The sequence below is a fragment of the Eretmochelys imbricata genome, chromosome 5 (assembly GCF_965152235.1).
Source record: "Eretmochelys imbricata isolate rEreImb1 chromosome 5, rEreImb1.hap1, whole genome shotgun sequence".
In the NCBI taxonomy this organism is placed as follows: domain Eukaryota; kingdom Metazoa; phylum Chordata; order Testudines; family Cheloniidae; genus Eretmochelys; species Eretmochelys imbricata.
Window position 1 is genome coordinate 102,467,489 of NC_135576.1, and position 20,304 is coordinate 102,487,792.

The 20,304-nt window shown below is 43.0% G+C and overlaps 1 protein-coding gene across 1 annotated transcript in view; it reads left to right on the forward strand.

Moving 5' to 3' along the window:
- Window positions 1-6,742: 6,742 nt before the first annotated feature.
- Window positions 6,743-20,304, forward strand: part of SLC1A1 (solute carrier family 1 member 1) — a 73,848-nt gene continuing 60,286 nt past the window's right edge. The window contains exon 1 of the mRNA XM_077816425.1: window positions 6,743-6,833. Within this exon, the coding sequence (XP_077672551.1) occupies window positions 6,743-6,833 (91 nt within the window). The remainder of the gene's footprint in view (window positions 6,834-20,304) is intronic.

Sequence of the window (20,304 nt, forward strand, 5' to 3'; positions counted from 1 at the left end):
TGAACATTTTCCCCAAAAGACAGGCTTGAATGAAATAACTATTAGAGAGATCTACAATTTCCCTATTGTCTCTCTATATTAAACATATTGAAAATTTCATCAAAGTCTTCCACACAACATTTAATAGTTATTCCAGAATGTCTTAATGTCACACAAAATTCAAAGTGTCTTGTTTAAATAACATACAGCCTTTTGTTTTGCTCAGCAAGTATGATCACTGGGTACACTAGCTATATGGTTGATAACCACCCAAATTATTGGGGAAGGGATGTTGGTCATTTTCCATAGTTGTGCTCATTTTTCAAATAACTTCAGTATCTCAGGAGTGATCTATGAGCCTGTAATTCTTTTCCATTTTATTGGGATACTTTTATTACAGATTCTTTTCTAGCTCCCCATACAGAAACTGCCAAGTTGAATCTACATCCAAGATCATAGAATCATAGAACTGTAGGACTGGAAGGGACCTCGAGAGGTCATCTAGTCCAGTCCCCTGCACTTATGGCAGGGCTAAGTATTATCTAGACGATCCCTCACAGGTGTTTGTGGAATATCCATCATTGGAGATTTTTAAGAGCAGGTTAGACAATCTCCCTAGGCAATTTATTCCAGTGCTTAACTACCCTAACTACAGAGCCAATTTCTGTCATTCTATAATAATAAGATCAATTTTTTAAAAGCCTGTTCATTAGAAAGTTTAAAACATCTCTATTTCACCTGCATAAGTCTCTTTTTAAATGATTCCTTAATTTTGTATGGATGCAGTAAGTTATCCACATTGTGTTCTTAAGTTCATGACCACTGAAGTACAGTTGATGAAGGAGGCAAAATATCTACTGTTTTAGGGTAGCAGGGTTCTATCCTGGCTTGATTAAATCTTGGTAGGAACAGAAAACTAGCAGAATGGAGCAGAAGCAGTGTCCTACAATGGTAAATAAGAGATGCATGGATCTATTCAGTATGATCAAATAGGAATATTTGACATCTCACCAGAAAGTAAAACAGTGAAGAATATTTTATGTTTATATGGCACATTTCTTTCTGAAAGATCCCAAAGCATTCACACATTGTATAGTGTAACGGTTTAGATAATTATAAAGCTGTACAGCACCACTGGAATGCAGCTGCTTCCCAGGTGGCAAAGAATAGCCAATCACCACACTGCCCAGTACTGAGGACAAGCGCACTGGGGTAAATCCCTATTTTTCACCTCCAAAAAAGTGCTATGAAATCTTACCTCCAATAAAGTGCTATGAAATGTCCACACAAAGAAGCAGACAGGATGTTGTTTTTAAGAAAAAACAACAAGGAGGGCTTGTGGCACCTTAAAGACTAACAAATTTATTCAGGCATAAGCTTTCATGGGCTAAAACCCAAGAAAGATACTCATACACAGAGAAGACTGTGACGTTACACTCCATATTCTTCATAGAAATATGGTTATGATATGACTATGGCCTAACTAAGATATAGTTTATGCAAGATGGATCTTTTAAGGTATTGGAAAGGTTATGATTTATTGAATGTGATTATCCAATTTGTATGCATGTGTCATTTCTGTATATAAAGTTAAGAATATTGATTATGTAACAATTACAGCTGTGTGTGTATTTGGGAAACACCCACCAGACAACCGGTCATCACAGCCTTGATGGGTCTTTAGGAAGAAACAGTAAGACTGTGAAGATACTAATCTCTCTCCTTCCTGAGAGGGGTCCTGGGACATTGCTGTGACAAGATCACCTGATACAAAGTGCCATTTTGGACACTGCTGGTACTTTTCCTTGGTAGGGGGATGGGGATCAAACAAAGGTTTCCTGCCTTTTAATCTGGACTCTCTTCCATTGCCTACCCAAGAAGAAGGGCTGCTGCAATTACCTGAAGGGACAAAGGAATCAACCTGAGGGGAAAGGCAGTGGTGAGTCCAGACTGAGACAGGGGGTCCAGTCTGTAAGAAGAAATAACTGGAACTCTAAACTACAGAAACTGTGCAACTCGCCTAAGATAACATTTAGGGTGAGAAATTACTTCTTGAAACCAGTCTCTTTAAGATCTTAAGCTTAGTATGCACGTTTTGTTTTATTTGCTCAGTAATCTGCTTTGTTCTGCTTGATATCCCTTATAATAATTTAAAATCTGCCTTTTATAGTTAATAAATTTGTTTTGTTTATTATCAAACCCAGTTTGTGCAATTTCTAACTGGGGCGGGGGGGCAAGAAGTTGTGCATATCTCTCTTCACATTGAGGGAGAGGGTGAATTTTTATGAGTTTGCACTTTCAAGATCTTTCTATACAGCGCAAGACAATATACCTTTGGGTCTGCACTTCAAGGGAGGTGGGCACCTAAGTGCTGGGGCAAGTCCCTTAAGCTTAGTCTTCCCAGAGCTGATCTCAGTGTCTGTGTCTTTCTGCAGCTGGGTATGACCCTCCCTGTGTGTGTGCTAGAGGAGACCTAAGAGCCTGGCTCAGCAAGACAAGGTAAAGGGGGCCAGGCTGGCAGAACAGGAGGGGCTCAGTGAAACCCCAGAACAGCAGATGGCATCCCAGAATGGGGGTCCAACCTGTCACAGTGGCATAGTCAAGCAGGATAGTGTGCACAGCTTATTGCCCTGAAACACCGGTGGTGGTTTTAAGTGTGTTGGCTAGAGAACAGACAAAGTGGTTACTGGTTTGTTATTTTCTTTTTGATTATTTCGGGTAAGGGAAGTAGAGGCAGAAAATCAGCAAGATGAGTGAAAACAGTACAATGAGTCTGGGGACATTGCTGAATGTTTCATCACCTTTGAGAGGCTGTGTATGCTCCATGCAATTCCTGAGGATCAACAGATGACCACTTTGGTTGCAAAGTTGACTGGGAGAGTTCTGGACATATTCAATAAGATGCCAATTGGTGATGCTTCCAATTATGGTAAATTTAAGGAATTGGTTTTAAAACCATTTCGCATTACACCTGAGATTTATGGAGTAAAATTTAGAAGCCTTAAGAGAGGGGTTGGATTAAGTAATGTGGCTTATGTGAACCAACTGAGAGATCTACTGGACAAGTGGGCAAAGGGAAAAGGTATTACAAGCTTTGAAGCTATGTGTGATTTGGTTGCTCAGGAACAGTTACTGAATATGTCTAATGATGATGTAAAACAGTGTTTATGAGATAAAAAGGTAGAGATGGTCGAAGAACTTGCAACTTTTGCAGATAAATTTGAACAATCCCAAGCACCTATTAGGAATAAATCACAGGCAGAGGCGTTTAAGTTTGGTGGGAAGCAAGGTCCCTGTTTTACCCCTGGGAAGAAGGAGGGTATATGGGAGGCTGGACACTCACTGCCCCAAGTTCACTCCTCCAGTCATCATCACACTGAGGGAGAGGGCAAATTTTTATGAGCTTGTGCTGTGCAAATATTTTTTTTTCAGTGCAATACAATATAACTTTGAGTCTGCACTTCAAGGGAGGTGGGCACCTGAGTGCTGGGGCAAGTCCCTTAAGCTAAGCCTTCCCAGAGCTGATCAGTGTCTGTGTCTTTCTGCAGCTGGGTGTGGCCCTGCCTATGTGTGTGCTAGAGGAGGTTTAAGAGCCTGGCTCAGCACGACAGGGTATAGGGAGTCCAGGCTGGCAGAACAGGTGGGCTCAGTGGTATCCCAGTACATCAGGTGGCACCTTAAAGTGGGGCAAACTGTCACAGAGACATAATGGATCGATTTATTTTCCTCAGAACTGGGAGTTAGCTCTACCAAAATTTAAATGTTTGATTTCAGGGAGCATAGTACAGTATTCTAAATGTAAACAGCTATTTCCTCCAGCTCGAAGGAAGAGTAGTGGAATATAGATCAAATAGCCATGCATAGAGAAAAGGTACATAAACAGAAAGGCTTGCTTCCTTTTTCTGACTCTTGGTAACCTTGAGGCTGGTTTAGTCAATGCCCCTGTGCAAAGTGGGTGCAAAATTCAATCAAATCCCACTCCTTCACTCACTGATGGTGGAGATAGTGTACATCCATGGTGTACAAGGATAAACTGTCAATGCAAGGCGGAAGACAGTGGCAAACCAGGGCCAGAGTTTCAATGTTCTGCATGGACCTACTCCTCTTGAAGCCAATGGGAGTAAGTTCAGGCCCCATGTGTCTTTTTCTTTTAGGGCAAAAGTCTACATTACAGCGCTACATCAGTGTAGCTGCACCGATACAGCTGTAGCGTGTCTGGTGAAGACACACTATGCCGATAGGAGAGCGCTCTCCCGTCAGGATAATTACTCCACCTCAGCAAGAAGCAGAAGCTATTTTGGCTGGAGAGCATCTCCCACCGACAGTACTGGTATGGACAGCGCAAAACTTGCATCGCTTGGGGGGAGGGGCTTTTTCACACCCTTGAGTGAAATAAATTAGATCAACGTAAGCGGTAATGATGACCTGCCCTCAGTCTTTTCTTTTATGTCAAATCGCACTATATAGTACATGCTTATAGCAAAAACTATAAATTAGTTAGTGTCTTCATCCTTTACTTAACTATTTTTTGTTCCAAATTGTATTTGTTTTGCTCCTTCTTTGTTTTTATAACACAAGTATTCTGCCAGCTTTCATTTTAAATTGTCTATAAACTTTTTTATTTTTAATTAAACTAACATGATACTTATTCATCTATTTCCTTTTGAATGATGAACCTGCAATAAAGTTAGTTGCGAAATTTCCATCTAAATTAAATAGATGATAAAACAGATTTCCCCCCAAAAGACCCTAAGTTTTCTGCCTTCCAACTAGTTCTCCCACATAATCATTAATCTGTTCTGCCTGGGAGTAGCAAATCTTCCAAAATTTATACTGGAAAAGTTTGTAAGTTACAATGTCTAATTTAAACAAATAACAAGAATAGTAGTAATTTGCCACCTCACATTCTGCACCACTACAGTTGAATCATTAGAAGATTCGGCTTGATGGTAGCATCCACCGTCTTTCCTATACTTGCCAACTGACTTAAACAAAATTGGAAAAACAAGCCAGAACCAATATATTTACAAACATATATTAGAGGAAGCCTTCCCATAGTCCCACTAGGCATGGGATCGTATTAGTACATGCAATAATCATGCTCACAACACAGAATATTTTGCCCTTTTTTCTATTACAGTGTCAACATATCACATGAGAAAGTGAATAATATTTCTTCAGACTTCTAATTTTTAAACTTACTAGGATAAAATCCCAGTAGAAAGTCCTATGGCTCTTTCTTTTCTCTTCTCTTCTCCCCAACTTTTTCTGACACAAATGATGGAGCAGAGTATTTCACCACATTTGGAAAGCTTCCTTACTTAGTGAAGCATTCCATAGGTAAGAACAAGTTACACCAGGAATGAAGGTAAAGGAAAACCCGCACCCATTGTAAAGGAAAACCCCCACCCACTCAAAGACTGCTCATATTTTGCATGTCCAGTATACACAATAACTTTGCGTGGGTGTGGCACACTCCTCTCTCTGCCGCCAGTGCCTCCACTGCAGACAACTGGAGGCAGGAGTTGCTAGAGCTAAGCTTGCCATTGGTAATGGAGTGCAATATATAAATATGAGCAGTCTTTGAGTGGGTGGGGGTTTTCTTTTACAGTGGGTGGGGGTTTTCCTTTACCTTCACTCCTGGTGTAACTGATTGTTCCCTATGGATGGATGTAGTAGTACTGCACTGTGTTGATCACTTGGTCACCAGAAGTGCTCTACAGCCAACACTCACGTAATCAGTGTGTGTCACTAGGCTGGGTCAGACTCTTGGGTTATATCTACACTGCAATTAGACACCCATGGCTGGCCCATGCTTTAATTACAGTGTAGAGTTAGGGCTTGGGCTGGAGTCTGAGCTCTGGGACCATCCCAGGATCCTAAAGTCCAGGCTCCTGAACATCTACACGGCAATTAAACAGCTCCTTAGCCCAGTGCCAGGAGCTGGAGTCAACAGTCAGCTGGCAAAGGCCAGCACATGTGACTAATGGCAGTGCAAACCTATCCTTAGAGAGGACAAGCCAGCCTTAGGAAAATGTTTACTATTTTCCCCTAGTCCAGCTCACTGACATGGCCTTTAAGACATGTCCCTATTTTTCTTCCCCAGAAAGCCAATGCAGGTGTAAAGGCCAGGGGTGGAAGGGGGTTGAGAGGTCTGGAAGGGGTGGGGGAAGAGAAGTGGAGAGATTTGTGAGCAGAGGAGGAGAGGCTGGGGGGATGGGACACCAGAGAACTTCCCTGGGTGTCCCCAACTTCTCCGGCCAGTCTGTATAACTTACAGCAGGCAGCTGTCCCAGAGGCGGAGGGGCTGTCCCCGGTGGGCGCTTGGGCTGTGTGACCTTGGGCAGGCCCCCCAGTTTGCCCCTCGGGGGAGAATGACACAGGGCCTCCTTTGGCAGCAGCTGGGAGAGGCGCAGGCTGCGTCGGAGCGAGGAGCGCCCCCCGGCGGGAGAGGCAGCAGAGCCTCCGCGCCCAGCAGCCTCCCCGCCTCCTGCCAGCGGGCGCCTGCGTGCAGGGCTGGCGAGGCGGGAGCGCGGCCAGGTGTGTCTGTCTCTTGCCTCCGCCCCACGCTCCCTCCTCCCGCGCCGGGGAGTCGCAGAGCGCGGCAGCAGCGGCAGTAGCCACACGGGCGGAGCGGCAGCGGCAGCGGCAGCGGCAGGAGGAGGCGCCGAGCTCCCAGCGCAGCAGCTCGCCCAGTGCAGCAGCCGCCGCCGAGCCCCGCGCAGCGCCCACACCCCGCCGCAGCTCAGCCGGTGCCGCCGCGATGGCGAGGAAAGGCAGGAGGGGCTGCGACTGCCAGCGCTTCCTGAGGAACAACTGGCTGCTGCTCAGCACGGTCTGCGCCGTGGTGCTGGGTGAGTGGGGCCGGGCAGCCGGGGCTGGGGGAGCTGCGGCATCCTCCGGGGCTGGGACAGGGAGGATGCTGCTCCCAGCCGGGCGGGCAGGCAGCAGGGTGATTTCCGCGGCCCAGCAGCAGGGACCCCAGCCCCACCTCTCCCTCCATCTAGTCCTCCTCTGTCTCGTGGCTCAGGCCTGCTCTTAATCGTGGTCTTCCAAATTTGGGGGGGGAGGGTGGCGGATAAAGAGCCGCTCTCTCTAACAATCCCCCATCCACGCAGCCATCCCATTCCTCTCCCCCCGCCCCAAGTATCTCCCTTTGGGGCTTTCTGGAGCATGTCTCCGTGGAAACAGCAGCAGGAGAATCAGCATCCTAGTTTAGCCAGGCAGCGGCACGTTTGTGATGATGGTGATGAATGTTACCATCTCGCAGCGCAGCAATCCGATTACCGTATTTTACGTTCACACGGGGAGTGTGTGTGTGTGTGGGCGGGCCAGTGCTGGAATGCCGGTAATGACAAGGATTCATTTCTATAGCGCTGCCTACCAAGGGGCCCTATCCTGCGTTCCTTATGCACCAAAAAGCTACTAGTAAAATCAAGGGAGCTGTGGGTACACAAGGAATGGAAGATCAAGGCTCTAAAAGTCCGCCCTGAATGTCTGGCATCGACACATTTGTGCTTTAATTCGCCATCCTGGCATATATCAGGGATAATGTCCCCCCCCCCCCCTTCTCCAAGATGGAGAGTTCTTTCACTGTAATTATTTACAGGGGCAGAGACTTCAATCTCATGTAGGCAGGCTCTCTTTCAGCTGCGACTTGCCTCACTGTAAAATAAATAAATAGAAGACCCTCAGTGGTTTTTTCCTGCCGGGATTTGCTAAATAATTAATTTGCCATCTCATTTACTTGACAGACTGTATGGTGGATTGTTAGAAGTGTAAATTACTCTTATATAGCCAATGCACTTCTAATAAAATATTAACACCTATTAATGCCAGAAACTTAAAATAATAATAATAATTTGAGACAAATTGATGTTAGACTGAATAAACATTTTTCTGTTCCTACATATTGGCTTTCTTATTGGTTAAACTGGTTTTCAGTGTTAACGACAGAATATAATCATTACACTATAAAATAAAACCACAGCTTGGACTTTGCTGTTCTGCTTGTTAAAAATAGAAGTTTTATGCAAATTAAATAAACCAATTGCTGTTATAGCCACAATTAGAAATAGAATTGTGGGGGAGAAGTAGTATTATGGACAGTCCTAATTTGATAGCATACTTATCTCCCTTCCCCCCCACAGCCTTTTCTGTTACTTCATCACAGTCTCCAATATTTATGCCACAAACTTTGAATAAAAATATAATTAATAATAGGCCTCTGAATTTTTTTCAATCTGACAGGAAAAATCTGCAGACTTCTGTATCAATGGGGGTTTAAAATATCATGGGACTGTAATGCTCATTAGTGGTATCAGACTAATAAACCCTACAAAATTGAAGTCATTTGTGTATCCACACCACAGGTGCAACACACTGCAAGCAGCTTCAGCATACAGACTTGTCAGCATGCCTCAAATCTGACAAGAGAGACCTCCTATAGATAAAGAGGGGAGTTCATTCTCAATGGCCATTCAGTGTTAGGCCTGTAGGCGGAGGCTGTCAACAAAGATGCAAACAGTGGTGGTGTTTTTTGTATTTGGACATCTGCCTATCCAGGTTACAGGCCACTGAACTTTTGGTAATCTCTGATGCTTAGTTTGTGCCAACATCCTGCAGTAAAAAATTCTGCTTTTTGTTACCAATCCAATGTGCCATCTAGTGCCCTGTAAAGTGGTTTCAAATGGATTTCAATATTTTAGGGATGGATAATAATTTTTTTTTCCCCTGAGGAAAAATGGCACAAATTTCTGCAAATCAGAGAATGTGACCAGAGTGGCTGAAAGGGTGGTTATTCAAGTTTTGCATGACACATTTAAAGATATTTTTGCGTGAAATATAATATTTGTCACTGGCATATCTCCTGCCTGTTTTCTTCTGGTTATTATTTTATGACTTTTTAGATGAGGACAGCATCCTTTACTTTTTTGCTCCTACACGGATATGTTGCTTCCATTGTTTTGTTACTTACATTTGTCTTTGGACATTTTTTGTTTTTTTCAGATTAATTACTAAATGATTTGAAGTGTGTGTGTGTGTTTTGGGGGGGGAGATGATTATCATTATTTTGTAACTCTCCCCATACTATAATCTGGAAGTAAAATCAGTTTATGTCCTTATGCATATTTGTGTGTGTGTGTGTGTGTTGTCATCTAAGGGCTAGATTTTCAAAATAGCTGTGCTCAGTTAGGCATCACAATAAATGGCCAGATTTTGAAAAGAGGTCATTACACTGGATGCTGAGCTCTTTTGAAAATCTGGCCCTCAAGGACTACACACACCACCACTATTTATTATTTTTATTATTATCCATACACAGTTGTTGTTCTCAGATGTGTTTTTCATTAACTGGACTAGTTATTTCCTAACTGTAGAAATGCTACCGAACAATATTCAGGTTTCAGAATAGCAGCCGTTTTAGTCTGTATTCGCAAAAAGAAAAGAAGTACTTGTGGCACCTTAGAGACTAACCAATTTATTTGAGCATAAGCTTTCATGAGCCATAGCTCACTTCATTCAGTGGAAATGCATCCGATGAAGTGAGCTGTAGCTCACGAAAGCTTATGCTCAAATAAATTTGTTAAACAATATTCATTTTCACATTAGCTTCAACAAACAGAACTGAAATTTATGGCCTGACTGCAACCCCAGGTAAGCAAAATGCCTGCTAACTCCAAGGGGAGTTATACAGTGCAAGAGTTGAATGGGGTGCCAAAACATTGAGGTTGAGTGACGTCGGAATTATGGGGAAGACTTTCAAATTACAAATAGAGGATGGGAATGCAAGTGCCCTATGTGCCTTTGAAAATCAACAAACTGGAACCTTAGTATGTTTTTTTGATTAGTTACAAAATGACACAATATTAACAGAGTAAATCAGCTTGAGATAAAGCTATCTTAATCTTCAGGAACAAAGTTGCCTATTGCAACAAGCTGCATGTTATCTCCTATATTTCTACTGTTTCTCAGTGGTGGTATAACTTATATACCACAACATCAATAAAACCCTTTTCAGAACAATTTAATTTAATTACATGTCATAATAAAATGTCATTTGCTTATTACAGTCTGAGAAGTGTTTGCAATATACCAGTGGTTCTCAAACTTTTTTTACTGGTAATTCATTTCACATAGCAAGCCTCTGAGTGCAACCCCCCTAATAAATTAAAAACACATTTTTATATATTTAACACCATTATGAATGCTGGAGGCAAAGCAGGGTTTGGGGGTGGAGGCTGACAGCTCGCAACCCTCCCCCCCAAGTAATAATCTCATGGCCCCCTCAGGGGTCCCGACCCCCAGTTTGAGAACCTCTGCAATATACCAAAACTCCATAAGTCTCAGAATTGTAAGCCCTTCTTAATTAAATTAGCATATATACTGATTTTGTGCATTCTAGAGCACACAATTTAGTTAGGAAATAGCTTTTTTGTTTATGAAGATGGTTAGTTTGTAGGAGGAGTATAACATCCCATAGAGAGGAAGAGAATATAATTCAGAGATCATTCTGATGATTGAAAAAATACCCGGCTTTTATAGAAAACTATATATATGGTAAGGGATGGATATGAAGAATACTGCAAATTACTCAAAAGAATGTTTAAATTGTTAAACTATTTGGGGAAGGCTCAGATGCTCTAGCATTTATGGTGGTTTGATATAGCTTTTGCCCATCATAACTAAGGAAGATAAGTAAGCTAGAGAACAATATCATACTCATCTCTGGAGATTAAAAACAAAAACAAGAAAGGTTCAAGATTCTGGTGGGATTTTCTTCTGCACACTTGTAATATAATATGGGAAGCATTTAATTATGTGCCTGAGCTATTCATCTTTTCATATGAATAACATTTTTCATTTTTAAGAACCCATCTTATGTACTTTGGAATTTTTTTTAATTTTTTTTTACAATCTGAAAACAGATTTATGATCTGTGGTTTAAGATTTATGCAAAAAGTATTTTGTAAGCCTGATGTTGTTTTGTGTGTGGGTACATCCATCTGCATTAACTGAAGAGTAAGAATAAGGATTTTTTTAAAAAAGGATTTCTGTTCAGAACTGTTTGTTCTTAGTTTCTAAGAAATACTGTGTGCATTCAGTGAAATAACATGGACAACATGCTGTAATTTTTCAGATATTTCAAGTAGAAGAACTTTTTGGAACAATTTTGGTTGGATTTTTTATGTTTTAGTTTTTATTTGAAAATGACCCTTTGAATTAAAACAACAGACTGAAGTGATTATTTAGAAAGAATACATTTTATGGACTGGCTTACAGCTTTACAATCCAGACTGAGCAAAGGGCAAGAGCAGAGAAGGGACTGAACTGTCTCTCTGAGTGTCATGCTTGTGACTTTGAAATTTCCTTTCAACAAAAATTTGTGTGTGTAAAATGCAAATGTTCAAGGAAAGAGCACAAGACTGGCCAAAGTGAATTCATTTATAAATTCAAAAGAAAGTTCACAGAAATTTTTAGTTTGTTTCTGTAGGTGAACCAAAGAGTTAATGCAGGTCAGATATCCTCTCTCCATTTTAGCATTTCATATTTCTTTGCCAGGGTAAGCAGTTGTCAATAGTGCAACCTCATGGTCATTTGTGTTGTCTAATAGCAAGGCTACACAAAGATGTAGGTAAGCAAGTTAACCTAGAACACTACAATTTTATTTATAGAGTGATTATGTGTTTGGGCACCTGACATATATTTAGTTATTTAACTAACCAAGAAAAAAAGGCAATCTGTTCTAATTCACTCCTGAACTTGAGAGTGAAAAACAGCCCTTCCCCTCCACCCCCACCATCTCCTGCAACATACACTAAATAAAGAAAGGCACCAAGCATATTAACTAAAGAGAATGCAGTCATTTTGTTTGGAGGAACAAAATGCTTGCTTTTTAAACAAGCAACTGTCCCACTCACCCCCTCCAAATTGTACATCTGCTTAAGAATCAAAGCAACATTGACAGGTCAAATTTGTCCCAAATGTAGATTTTGTAAATAAGATTTTACAGAACTGAAGGCCAATAGCGAAAGAACCTATAAAAGAAAATGACCAGACTATTTTCATTCTCTAACCCTAGAGAAAATCAAAAGTAAACAAAGAGCATCCATGATGGAAGTCACTGTTAAAAATCCTTTCACTTCTCAAACTGCAACATTATATGGAACATGGCCAAGCAGATTTTAAAAATATGATCACTATATTGACAGTGCTGCCTGTCGACGGGACTGTGGATGGCAAGATTCCCTTTCCATGGTCAATGTGCTATCCCATTTACCAAAATGACTGTAACCACTGCATTTGTAAGAGGTGGGGAATAGTGTTTCTGTACTCTGCCATTAACTCCCTTCTTTTCTCCAGGCTACATCTGCCTATTCACTTAGACTACTTCCTGAATTCCCAAACAGAACTCAGACTACAGTGATGGCCACTAAATAGTTAACATTTTCTTACTGTCACCACATGTGAGGAAAGGTGATGATCAAAGAAGGCCAAAACACATGGCAGGGGTTAAAGAAGAGCTGGGAATGGAGTGTGGTAGGGTTTAGGGAAGTAACAGGAGCTGTCCATGGTGTCTAGGGAGGCACAGCAATGGGAAAGAGACAGAAAATGGGAAGGGGAAGGGGGACAAGAGTTGAGGAAGTGGAGGAGGGGAAGGCAGCATGATAAGGGAGAATATAATTGATGGGGAGAGAAGGTTGAGTCAATCGCCATGGGAGCAGGGACTAGTGCAGAGAGAAGAAGACATGCTTCTCTGCAGAGCACTTGTTAGCCAGAACCATGGAATCCTGTCAGAGGGGAAAAAACAAAGAAAACTAGATTGAGAATCCCTAGTTCATGTAGCCTGAAAGGCGTCTCCATGCTGGAGGCAGGAGAGAAATGAGCTCATTGAAGGCCTGATCCTGCACCATTGAAGCTAATGGGAATTTGGTCATTGATTTCAATGAGCATGAGATCAGACTCTTAGCTTGTCCAATCTCTTTATGGGAAGCATTACATCACTAGTGCCATGTCTGTTTTCCCACCTTCATCTCCTGGGAGGAGGGTATGTGCTAGGAGAAGAGACATTGGAGTAAATAAAAACAATCTAATTAATGAATTGCAGAGCTATAATTCCTGCTCAGGATTTAAATTATTATACAAACTACAGGAGCCCCATTTCTGTTTTTTACAGTATCACTTCAGTAGTATCATAGGCCCAAATTCACCATTTCCCACTATTTAGTCTAAAATTAAAATATGATTATTTTATATTTCATAGTACTGACATATGTCTGTCTGATATAGTAAAAAATACAATAAAAGAACAGTAAGGCTGCAAAATCAAGCACTCAGCAATTAGGAAGTGCCAGAAGTAAAGCTGCTTGTGCAACTTTAATTTGGCCTCCTTGTGTGTATGCATTGTGCTACAGTCTTTAATTACACAATAACTTATTACTATTTCCCCTGGACCCCTGTCTCATTCAGTGCACAGGATGGATGGTAAGTTCTTAATGAGTAGAGAGTCAATATGTTATTGTCTTTTCATTGAATAATGTCTGACCCCTTCGCTTATTTACTGCACAGTATTCAAACCCTGCTCTGAAGGCAGAATTAATAATTTTCTCATGGGTTATTCCATAGCGCTGATTGTAGTATCTCAGTGTTTCACAGACATTACTTTATTTTCACACCGCAATGAGATAAGGGGTGATGATATCCCAATTTTACAGATGGACAACTGATGCACGGAGGTTAAAAATATCCAGTAATTGTGGGTGCTCAATTTAAGAACCTTAGGACTCAGTTTTGCAGAGTACTTAGCATTATATAGCACTTTGTATAATCAAAGCATAGCTCCCATTGTCTTCAGTTGCAGAAGTGAGTCCTCAGCTACCTGACATGGAAAATTACAACATTAACAGTTAAAATTTGGCAAAGTTATAAGCAACTGAAAATAGGGCCTTATACTGAGAAGTGTCAGGAACTCTTAATAACAGACAGAGTCAGACAAGGGATAATCTGTGGGATAATGATGATGATGAGACCTCATCTTTCAGGGATAAGATTACTAAATAGATGGTGTGGTTTCACATCACTTATTAAACCTCCATTTTCCGTTGGCCAATTAGTCACTCTTTGTAGGCATACATATTTTGTCCTGAGATCTTCCTGACACAGTTTAGGAAGGCAGCAAGGCAGTCCCTGGTATCAAAAAGGTCGAGAAACGCTGTATCTAATAAAGGAGGGAAGTATTACAATGAGGAAGTTTACTTTTAGAGTAGCTGTGTAACTTCACCAACTCATTTATGAGTATGGCTCTGTGTCTGTCACAGAGGTCATGGATTCCACGACTTTCCATGACCTCTGTGACTTCTGCAGCAGCCAGTGCAGCTGGCACCGGGGCTGCCCAAGCAGATGAGGCAGCCCCTGAGCCAGTTGCACCAGCTACTGCTGGGGCAGTTTGGGTATGGGAGGAGGTTCAGGGCTGGGGGTTGGGGTGCAGGGCAGTGCTTACCCTGCAGCTCCTAGGCAGAGGGGCCAGGGGGCTCTGCATGCTGCCCCTGCCTGGAGGCACAACCTCCACAGCTCCCATTGGCTGTGGTTCATTGCAAATGGGAGCTGTGGGGCCGGAACTCATGGCAGGGGCAGCGTGTGGAGCCCCCCGGCCTTCCCTCCCCCACCCCACCAGGAGCTGCAGGGACATGCCGGCCACCAGTTGCTCGGAGCCCGGTAGTTAGCCTGCCAGCCCTGCTAACCTTCCTCCACCCCCAGTAGGGGGTCCTGGACTGTGCGCCACCACCCACCTCCTCCCCAAAACCAGCAGGGGTCCCGGGACACCCCCCCACAGCACCTCCGGACTTACTCCCCACAGCACCGGTGGCCCCCCCATCCCAAGTTTTAGTTAGGGGTATATAGTATATAAGTCATGGACAGGTTGTGGGCTGTGAATTTTCGTTTACCGCCTGTGACCTGTCCATTGCTTTTACTAAAAATACCTGTGACTAAAACGTAGCCTTATTTATGAGATAGGAAACACAAAAATTCCACTTTGATTTGGGAAGGGTTAAAGGTAAAAAGAAAATTAACCCCTCTGTAGCTGCAAGTGATGGGGGTGTCTAGCCAGTCAGCAAGACTCTCCTCAACCTCAGTCCTTTAAGATGATAATGTGTCAACAGGCACTTGAGAATGCGTGCAACTTCTGATTATTTCTTTATAGAGCAACCTTTACTTTGCTGTTATCAATATTTTTATCATTTATTTTTACTACCGTTGTGCCCAGAGCTCCCAAGCAAGATCAGGGTCTCAGTGTGCTGGGTGCTGTATATACACATGGTAGAAGATCTTTCCAGTCCTGAAAAGTTTTCAACCTAGACAAGACAGACAAATGGGTGGAGAAAGGAAACACTATTATTCCCATATTACATATTGGGAACTGAGGCACAAATAGATTAGGGACCTAATCCAGAGGCCACTGAAGTATAAGGGAGATTTTTCATTGACTTCAATGAGCTACAGATCAGACTTTCAGGTTACACAAGGAGACTATGGCAGATCTGAGAAATGAACCCAGATTTCCTGAGTCCCCATTAAAAGGGGGGAAATCTTGTTAAACAGATGCTGGAGGGAAAAAAAGTGTTTACCTAAGGTTTTGAGGAGAAACACAGCCTTTCTTCAAAGTAAAAACACTAGTTTGGCAATCTTCCATGGGACATGTTCAGTTAAGAAAACACAGTGTGAAAATCTCATTGCCAAGGGCATAAGACTCTGCCTCTGGGTGTAATTGTATCTACTAGGTTTTCTTACAAATGCCACTAATTAAATAGAGAGACAAGATGGGTGAGATGTAGTACCTTTTATTGGATCAACTTCTGTTGGCAAGAAAGACAAGCTTTCAAGCTACACAGAGCTCTTCTTCAAAATTTAGTAGGAGTGCTACGTATTTAATCATTGAAGGGCCTGCTGCAGTAAAATATAACCATGGCTTTATGAGTTGAGCAAGCCCAGAAGGCCATAGATGCTGAATTAGTGGCAGGCCACCTAAGTAGGAAGGGGAGCAATCGACTATGAAGAAATAGCCTTTTACGTTTGGGCCCCAGAGCCCCATCCAGGGAAAGGATCATTCTGCCATGAATGCTTCCTACACCTGGAGTAAACTCACTGCCTGACCTGATGCTGGGGGTGGAGCTACAGGCAAGTTAAAGCTAAGTCATCTGTTTTCTTTATTTAAAAAACATTTTAAAGCTCTATGTGTGTGTTTTTGAATATGGGGAGCATGGGTTTGTTCCAGCCACTGCCGTCTTGGTGGACGGGAAAAATCCTTTCTGCTCCATCCCTGCTCAATCTCTCGTGTTTTATTTTTAAAGGTGGGTGAGACTTTTGTTTGTTGTCAGCATCTGTTTAACAAGATTCCCCTCCCACCCCCCCACCCCCATTTTCCTCCTTCTTTCCAGCTAACAGGAATTGAACTGTTAGCTTGGAATATCTTCATATATTTGGACCCTTTAAAGTTGAGTTGTTCTCTGAAAATTGACTGTAAAAATAGCACAGGGAGATCCATGTCTACATTGCAAACTGAAAAAAAAAAAAAGTGTGTTCTTAATTTGTGTTAAAATAGCAGTGTTGCCATGTCTTCACTGCTTTTAACTTAGGTTAGTAGTTTGAGTTCAACCTCAGGCTCCCCTACAGGCTTTAACTCGAGCTGCTAACCTGAGTTAAAAGCAGTGAAGACATGGCAACACTGCTATTTTAACCAAGATAAGAACACCTTTTTTTTTCTTTTTTTTTTTCTTCAGTGTAGACATACATCTGGACTTGTACTTTGGCACTAGTAGTAAAATTCTACAGTCCAAAATCTGACCTCCATGACACCTGTACAAAGCACATTGCCTTCACTGGGGTTGCAAAAGAATAAGAATTTGGACCCGCAGCGGGAACTTAATTGGCAGTTCTCTTGATGATGCATAAGAACAGATAGACTCCATCATACTTTCTCTTAACTGTATTGACTCTGCAGGGTTAACAAGAATAAAAAATACTTCAAATTTATTTTTACTACTCAAGTGAGCAGAGATGACTGAATGTGTACAGGAAGCAAATGAGTTGAGAAATAAGATGACTTTTTCACAGTTACATGTCAAAGCAAGCAGCATACAACTGGAGAAATGCTGAACACTCTTGGGGATCCCACTGGTGTAGTTCCTATGAGAGTAACTGCAACATGGGGGAAGAGACAGCAGCAGAACACTTAACATGGCATCCCTCTTTTGATAGACACTTGGTATTTCCCCTCGAAATGGAAGATAGCCTTCATGTCTGCAATCCCAGGGAGCATACTGGACTCCTTTGGGCAGACAGCTTCAGATGTAAATTTGGCCTGGAATCTCTGACACAATTTGTAATTTGTAAAGTATTTAGGCTTGGCTTGAGAAACTTTTCTGCTTCAGAGAGATGTAAGGGAAACAAAACAAAACACTATTCTGAAAAAATATTAAGACCTCAGTGTTTCCTATTTCCATTTCCTTGTTCCGTCATCTCTGGGTTCCCCTTTTCTTGGCTGTGGCTCTTTTCTCCTGAACCATTTCTGTGCACTTGCAAAACACAGCATGAAGCACATAAAAAATGAAAAAGGATGAACCATCTTTGGAAACACATTTGTGAAAACTGAACTGTTCCTATTTTTGTCATGAGGACAAAACAAAGAGATTATGATAAAGCAAGTGAATTACTGTCTGATAGGTTCATGATAATGTTGGTTCTCCATTAAACATCTGATATTCACTTCCGTTCTTTAAATCTTCAATTACATCTTTTATTAATTTGGAATTTTTAATGAATGCAAACCAGACATCCTGAGTCAACGATTAGTCTGGAAATTTAATGAGAGGTTTCAGTTTCTTCCTGCTGTGATACTAAGTGTCACACACGCAGTAGTACCTCTTTAAACAGCTGTGATGCTTGTCTCCTTTTCCTTCTCCAAAACTCCATACAATTCAATCCAATTCATTTATACGTAGTAGCACAGAAAGACAGAATCCGTGCTGTGAGTTACAAGACACAGCATCTCTAAAAGAGACTCTGGATTGACTATTAAGACACAAAACAGACTGTGGATGGCTTTATTTCTAAGGGTATGTCTACACTACGGAATAAGGTCGAATTTATAGAAGTCGTTTTTTTAGAAATCGGTTTTATATATTCGAGTGTGTGTGTCCCCACAGAAAATGCTCTAAGTGCATTAAGTGCATTAACTCGGCGGAGTGCTTCCACAGTACCGAGGCTAGAGTCGACTTCCGGAGCATTGCACTGTGGATAGCTATCCCGCAGTCTCTGCTGCCCATTGGAATTCTGGGTTGAGATCCCAATGCCCGATGGGGCTAAAACATTGTCGCGGGTGGTTCTGGGTACATATCGTCAGGCCCCCGTTCCCTCCCTCCCTCCGTGAAAGCAAGGGCAGACAATCGTTTCGCGCCTTTTTTCTTGAGTTACCTGTGCAGACGCCATACCATGGCAAGCATGGAGCCTGCTCAGGTAACCGTCACCCTATGTCTCCTGGGTGCTGGCAGACGCGGTACGGCATTGCTACACAGTAGCAGCAACCCCTTGCCTTGTGGCAGCAGATGGTACAGTACGACTGGTAGCCGTCATCGTCATGTCTGAGGTGCTCCTGGCCACGTCGGCTGGGAGCGCCTGGACAGACATGGGCGCAGGGACTAAATTTGGAGTGACTTGACCAGGTCATTCTCTTTAGTCCTGCAGTCAGTCCTATTGAACCATCTTATGGTGAGCAGGCAGGCGATACAGATTTCTAGCAGTCATACTGTACCATCTTCTGCCGGGCAGGCAAGAGATGAGGATGGCTAGCAGTTGTACTGTATCATCTTCTGCCGAGCAGCCATGAGATGTGGATGGCATGCAGTCCTTCTGCACCGTCTGCTGCCAGCCAAAGATGTAAAAGATAGATGGAGTGGATCAAAACAAGAAATAGACCAGATTTGTTCTGTATTCATTTGCTTCCCCCCTCCCCCGTCTAGGGGGACTCATTCCTCTAGGTCACACTGCAGTCACTCACAGAGAAGGTGCAGCGAGGTAAATCTAGCCATGTATCAATCAGAGGCCAGGCTAACCTCCTTGTTCCAATAAGAACAATAACTTAGGTTTACCATTTCTTATTGGAACCCTCCGTGAAGTCCTGCCTGAAATACTCCTTGATGTAAAGACACCCCCTTTGTTGATTTTAGCTCCCTGAAGCCAACCCTGTAAGCCGTGTCGTCAGTCGCCCCTCCCTCCGTCAGAGCAACGGCAGACAATCATTCCGCGCCTTTTTTCTGTGCGGACGCCATACCAAGGCAAGCATGGAGGCCGCTCAGATCACTTTGGCAATTAGGAGCACATTAAACACCACATGCATTATCCACCAGTATATGCAGCACCAGAACCTGGCAAAGCGATACCAGGCGAGGAGGCGACGTCAGCGCAGACACGTGAGTGATCAGGACATGGACACAGATTTCTCTGAAAGCATGGGCCCTGCCAATGCATGCATCATGGTGCTAATGGGGCAGGTTCATGCTGTGGAATGCCGATTCTGGGCTCGGGAAACAAGCACAGACTGGTGGGACCGCATAGTGTTGCAGGTCTGGGACGATTCCCAGTGGCTGCGAAACTTTCGCATGCGTAAGGGCACTTTCATGGAACTTTGCGACTTGCTTTCCCCTGCCCTGAGGCGCATGAATACCAAGATGAGAGCAGCCCTCACAGTTGAGAAGCGAGTGGCGATAGCCCTGTGGAAGCTTGCAACGCCAGACAGCTACCGGTCAGTTGGGAATCAATTTGGAGTGGGCAAATCTACTGTTGTTGGGGTTGCTGTGATGAAAGTAGCCCACGCAATCAAAAATCTGCTGATATCAAGGGTAGTGACCCTGGGAAATGTGGATGGTCATAGTGGATGGCTTTGCTGCAATGGGATTCCCTAACTGTGGTGGGGCCATAGACGGAACCCATATCCCTATCTTGGCACCGGAGCACCAAGCCGCCGAGTACATAAACCTCAAGGGGTACTTTTCAATAGTGCTGCAAGCTCTGGTGGATCACAAGGGACGTTTCACCAACATCAACGTGGGATGGCCGGGAAAGGTACATGACGCTCGCATCTTCAGGAACTCTGGTCTGTTTCAAAAGCTGCAGGAAGGGACTTTATTCCCAGACCAGAAAATAACTGTTGGGGATGTTGAAATGCCTATATGTATCCTTGGGGACCCAGCCTACCCCTTAATGCCATGGCTCATGAAGCCGTACACAGGCAGCCTGGACAGTAGTCAGGAGCTGTTCAACTACAGGCTG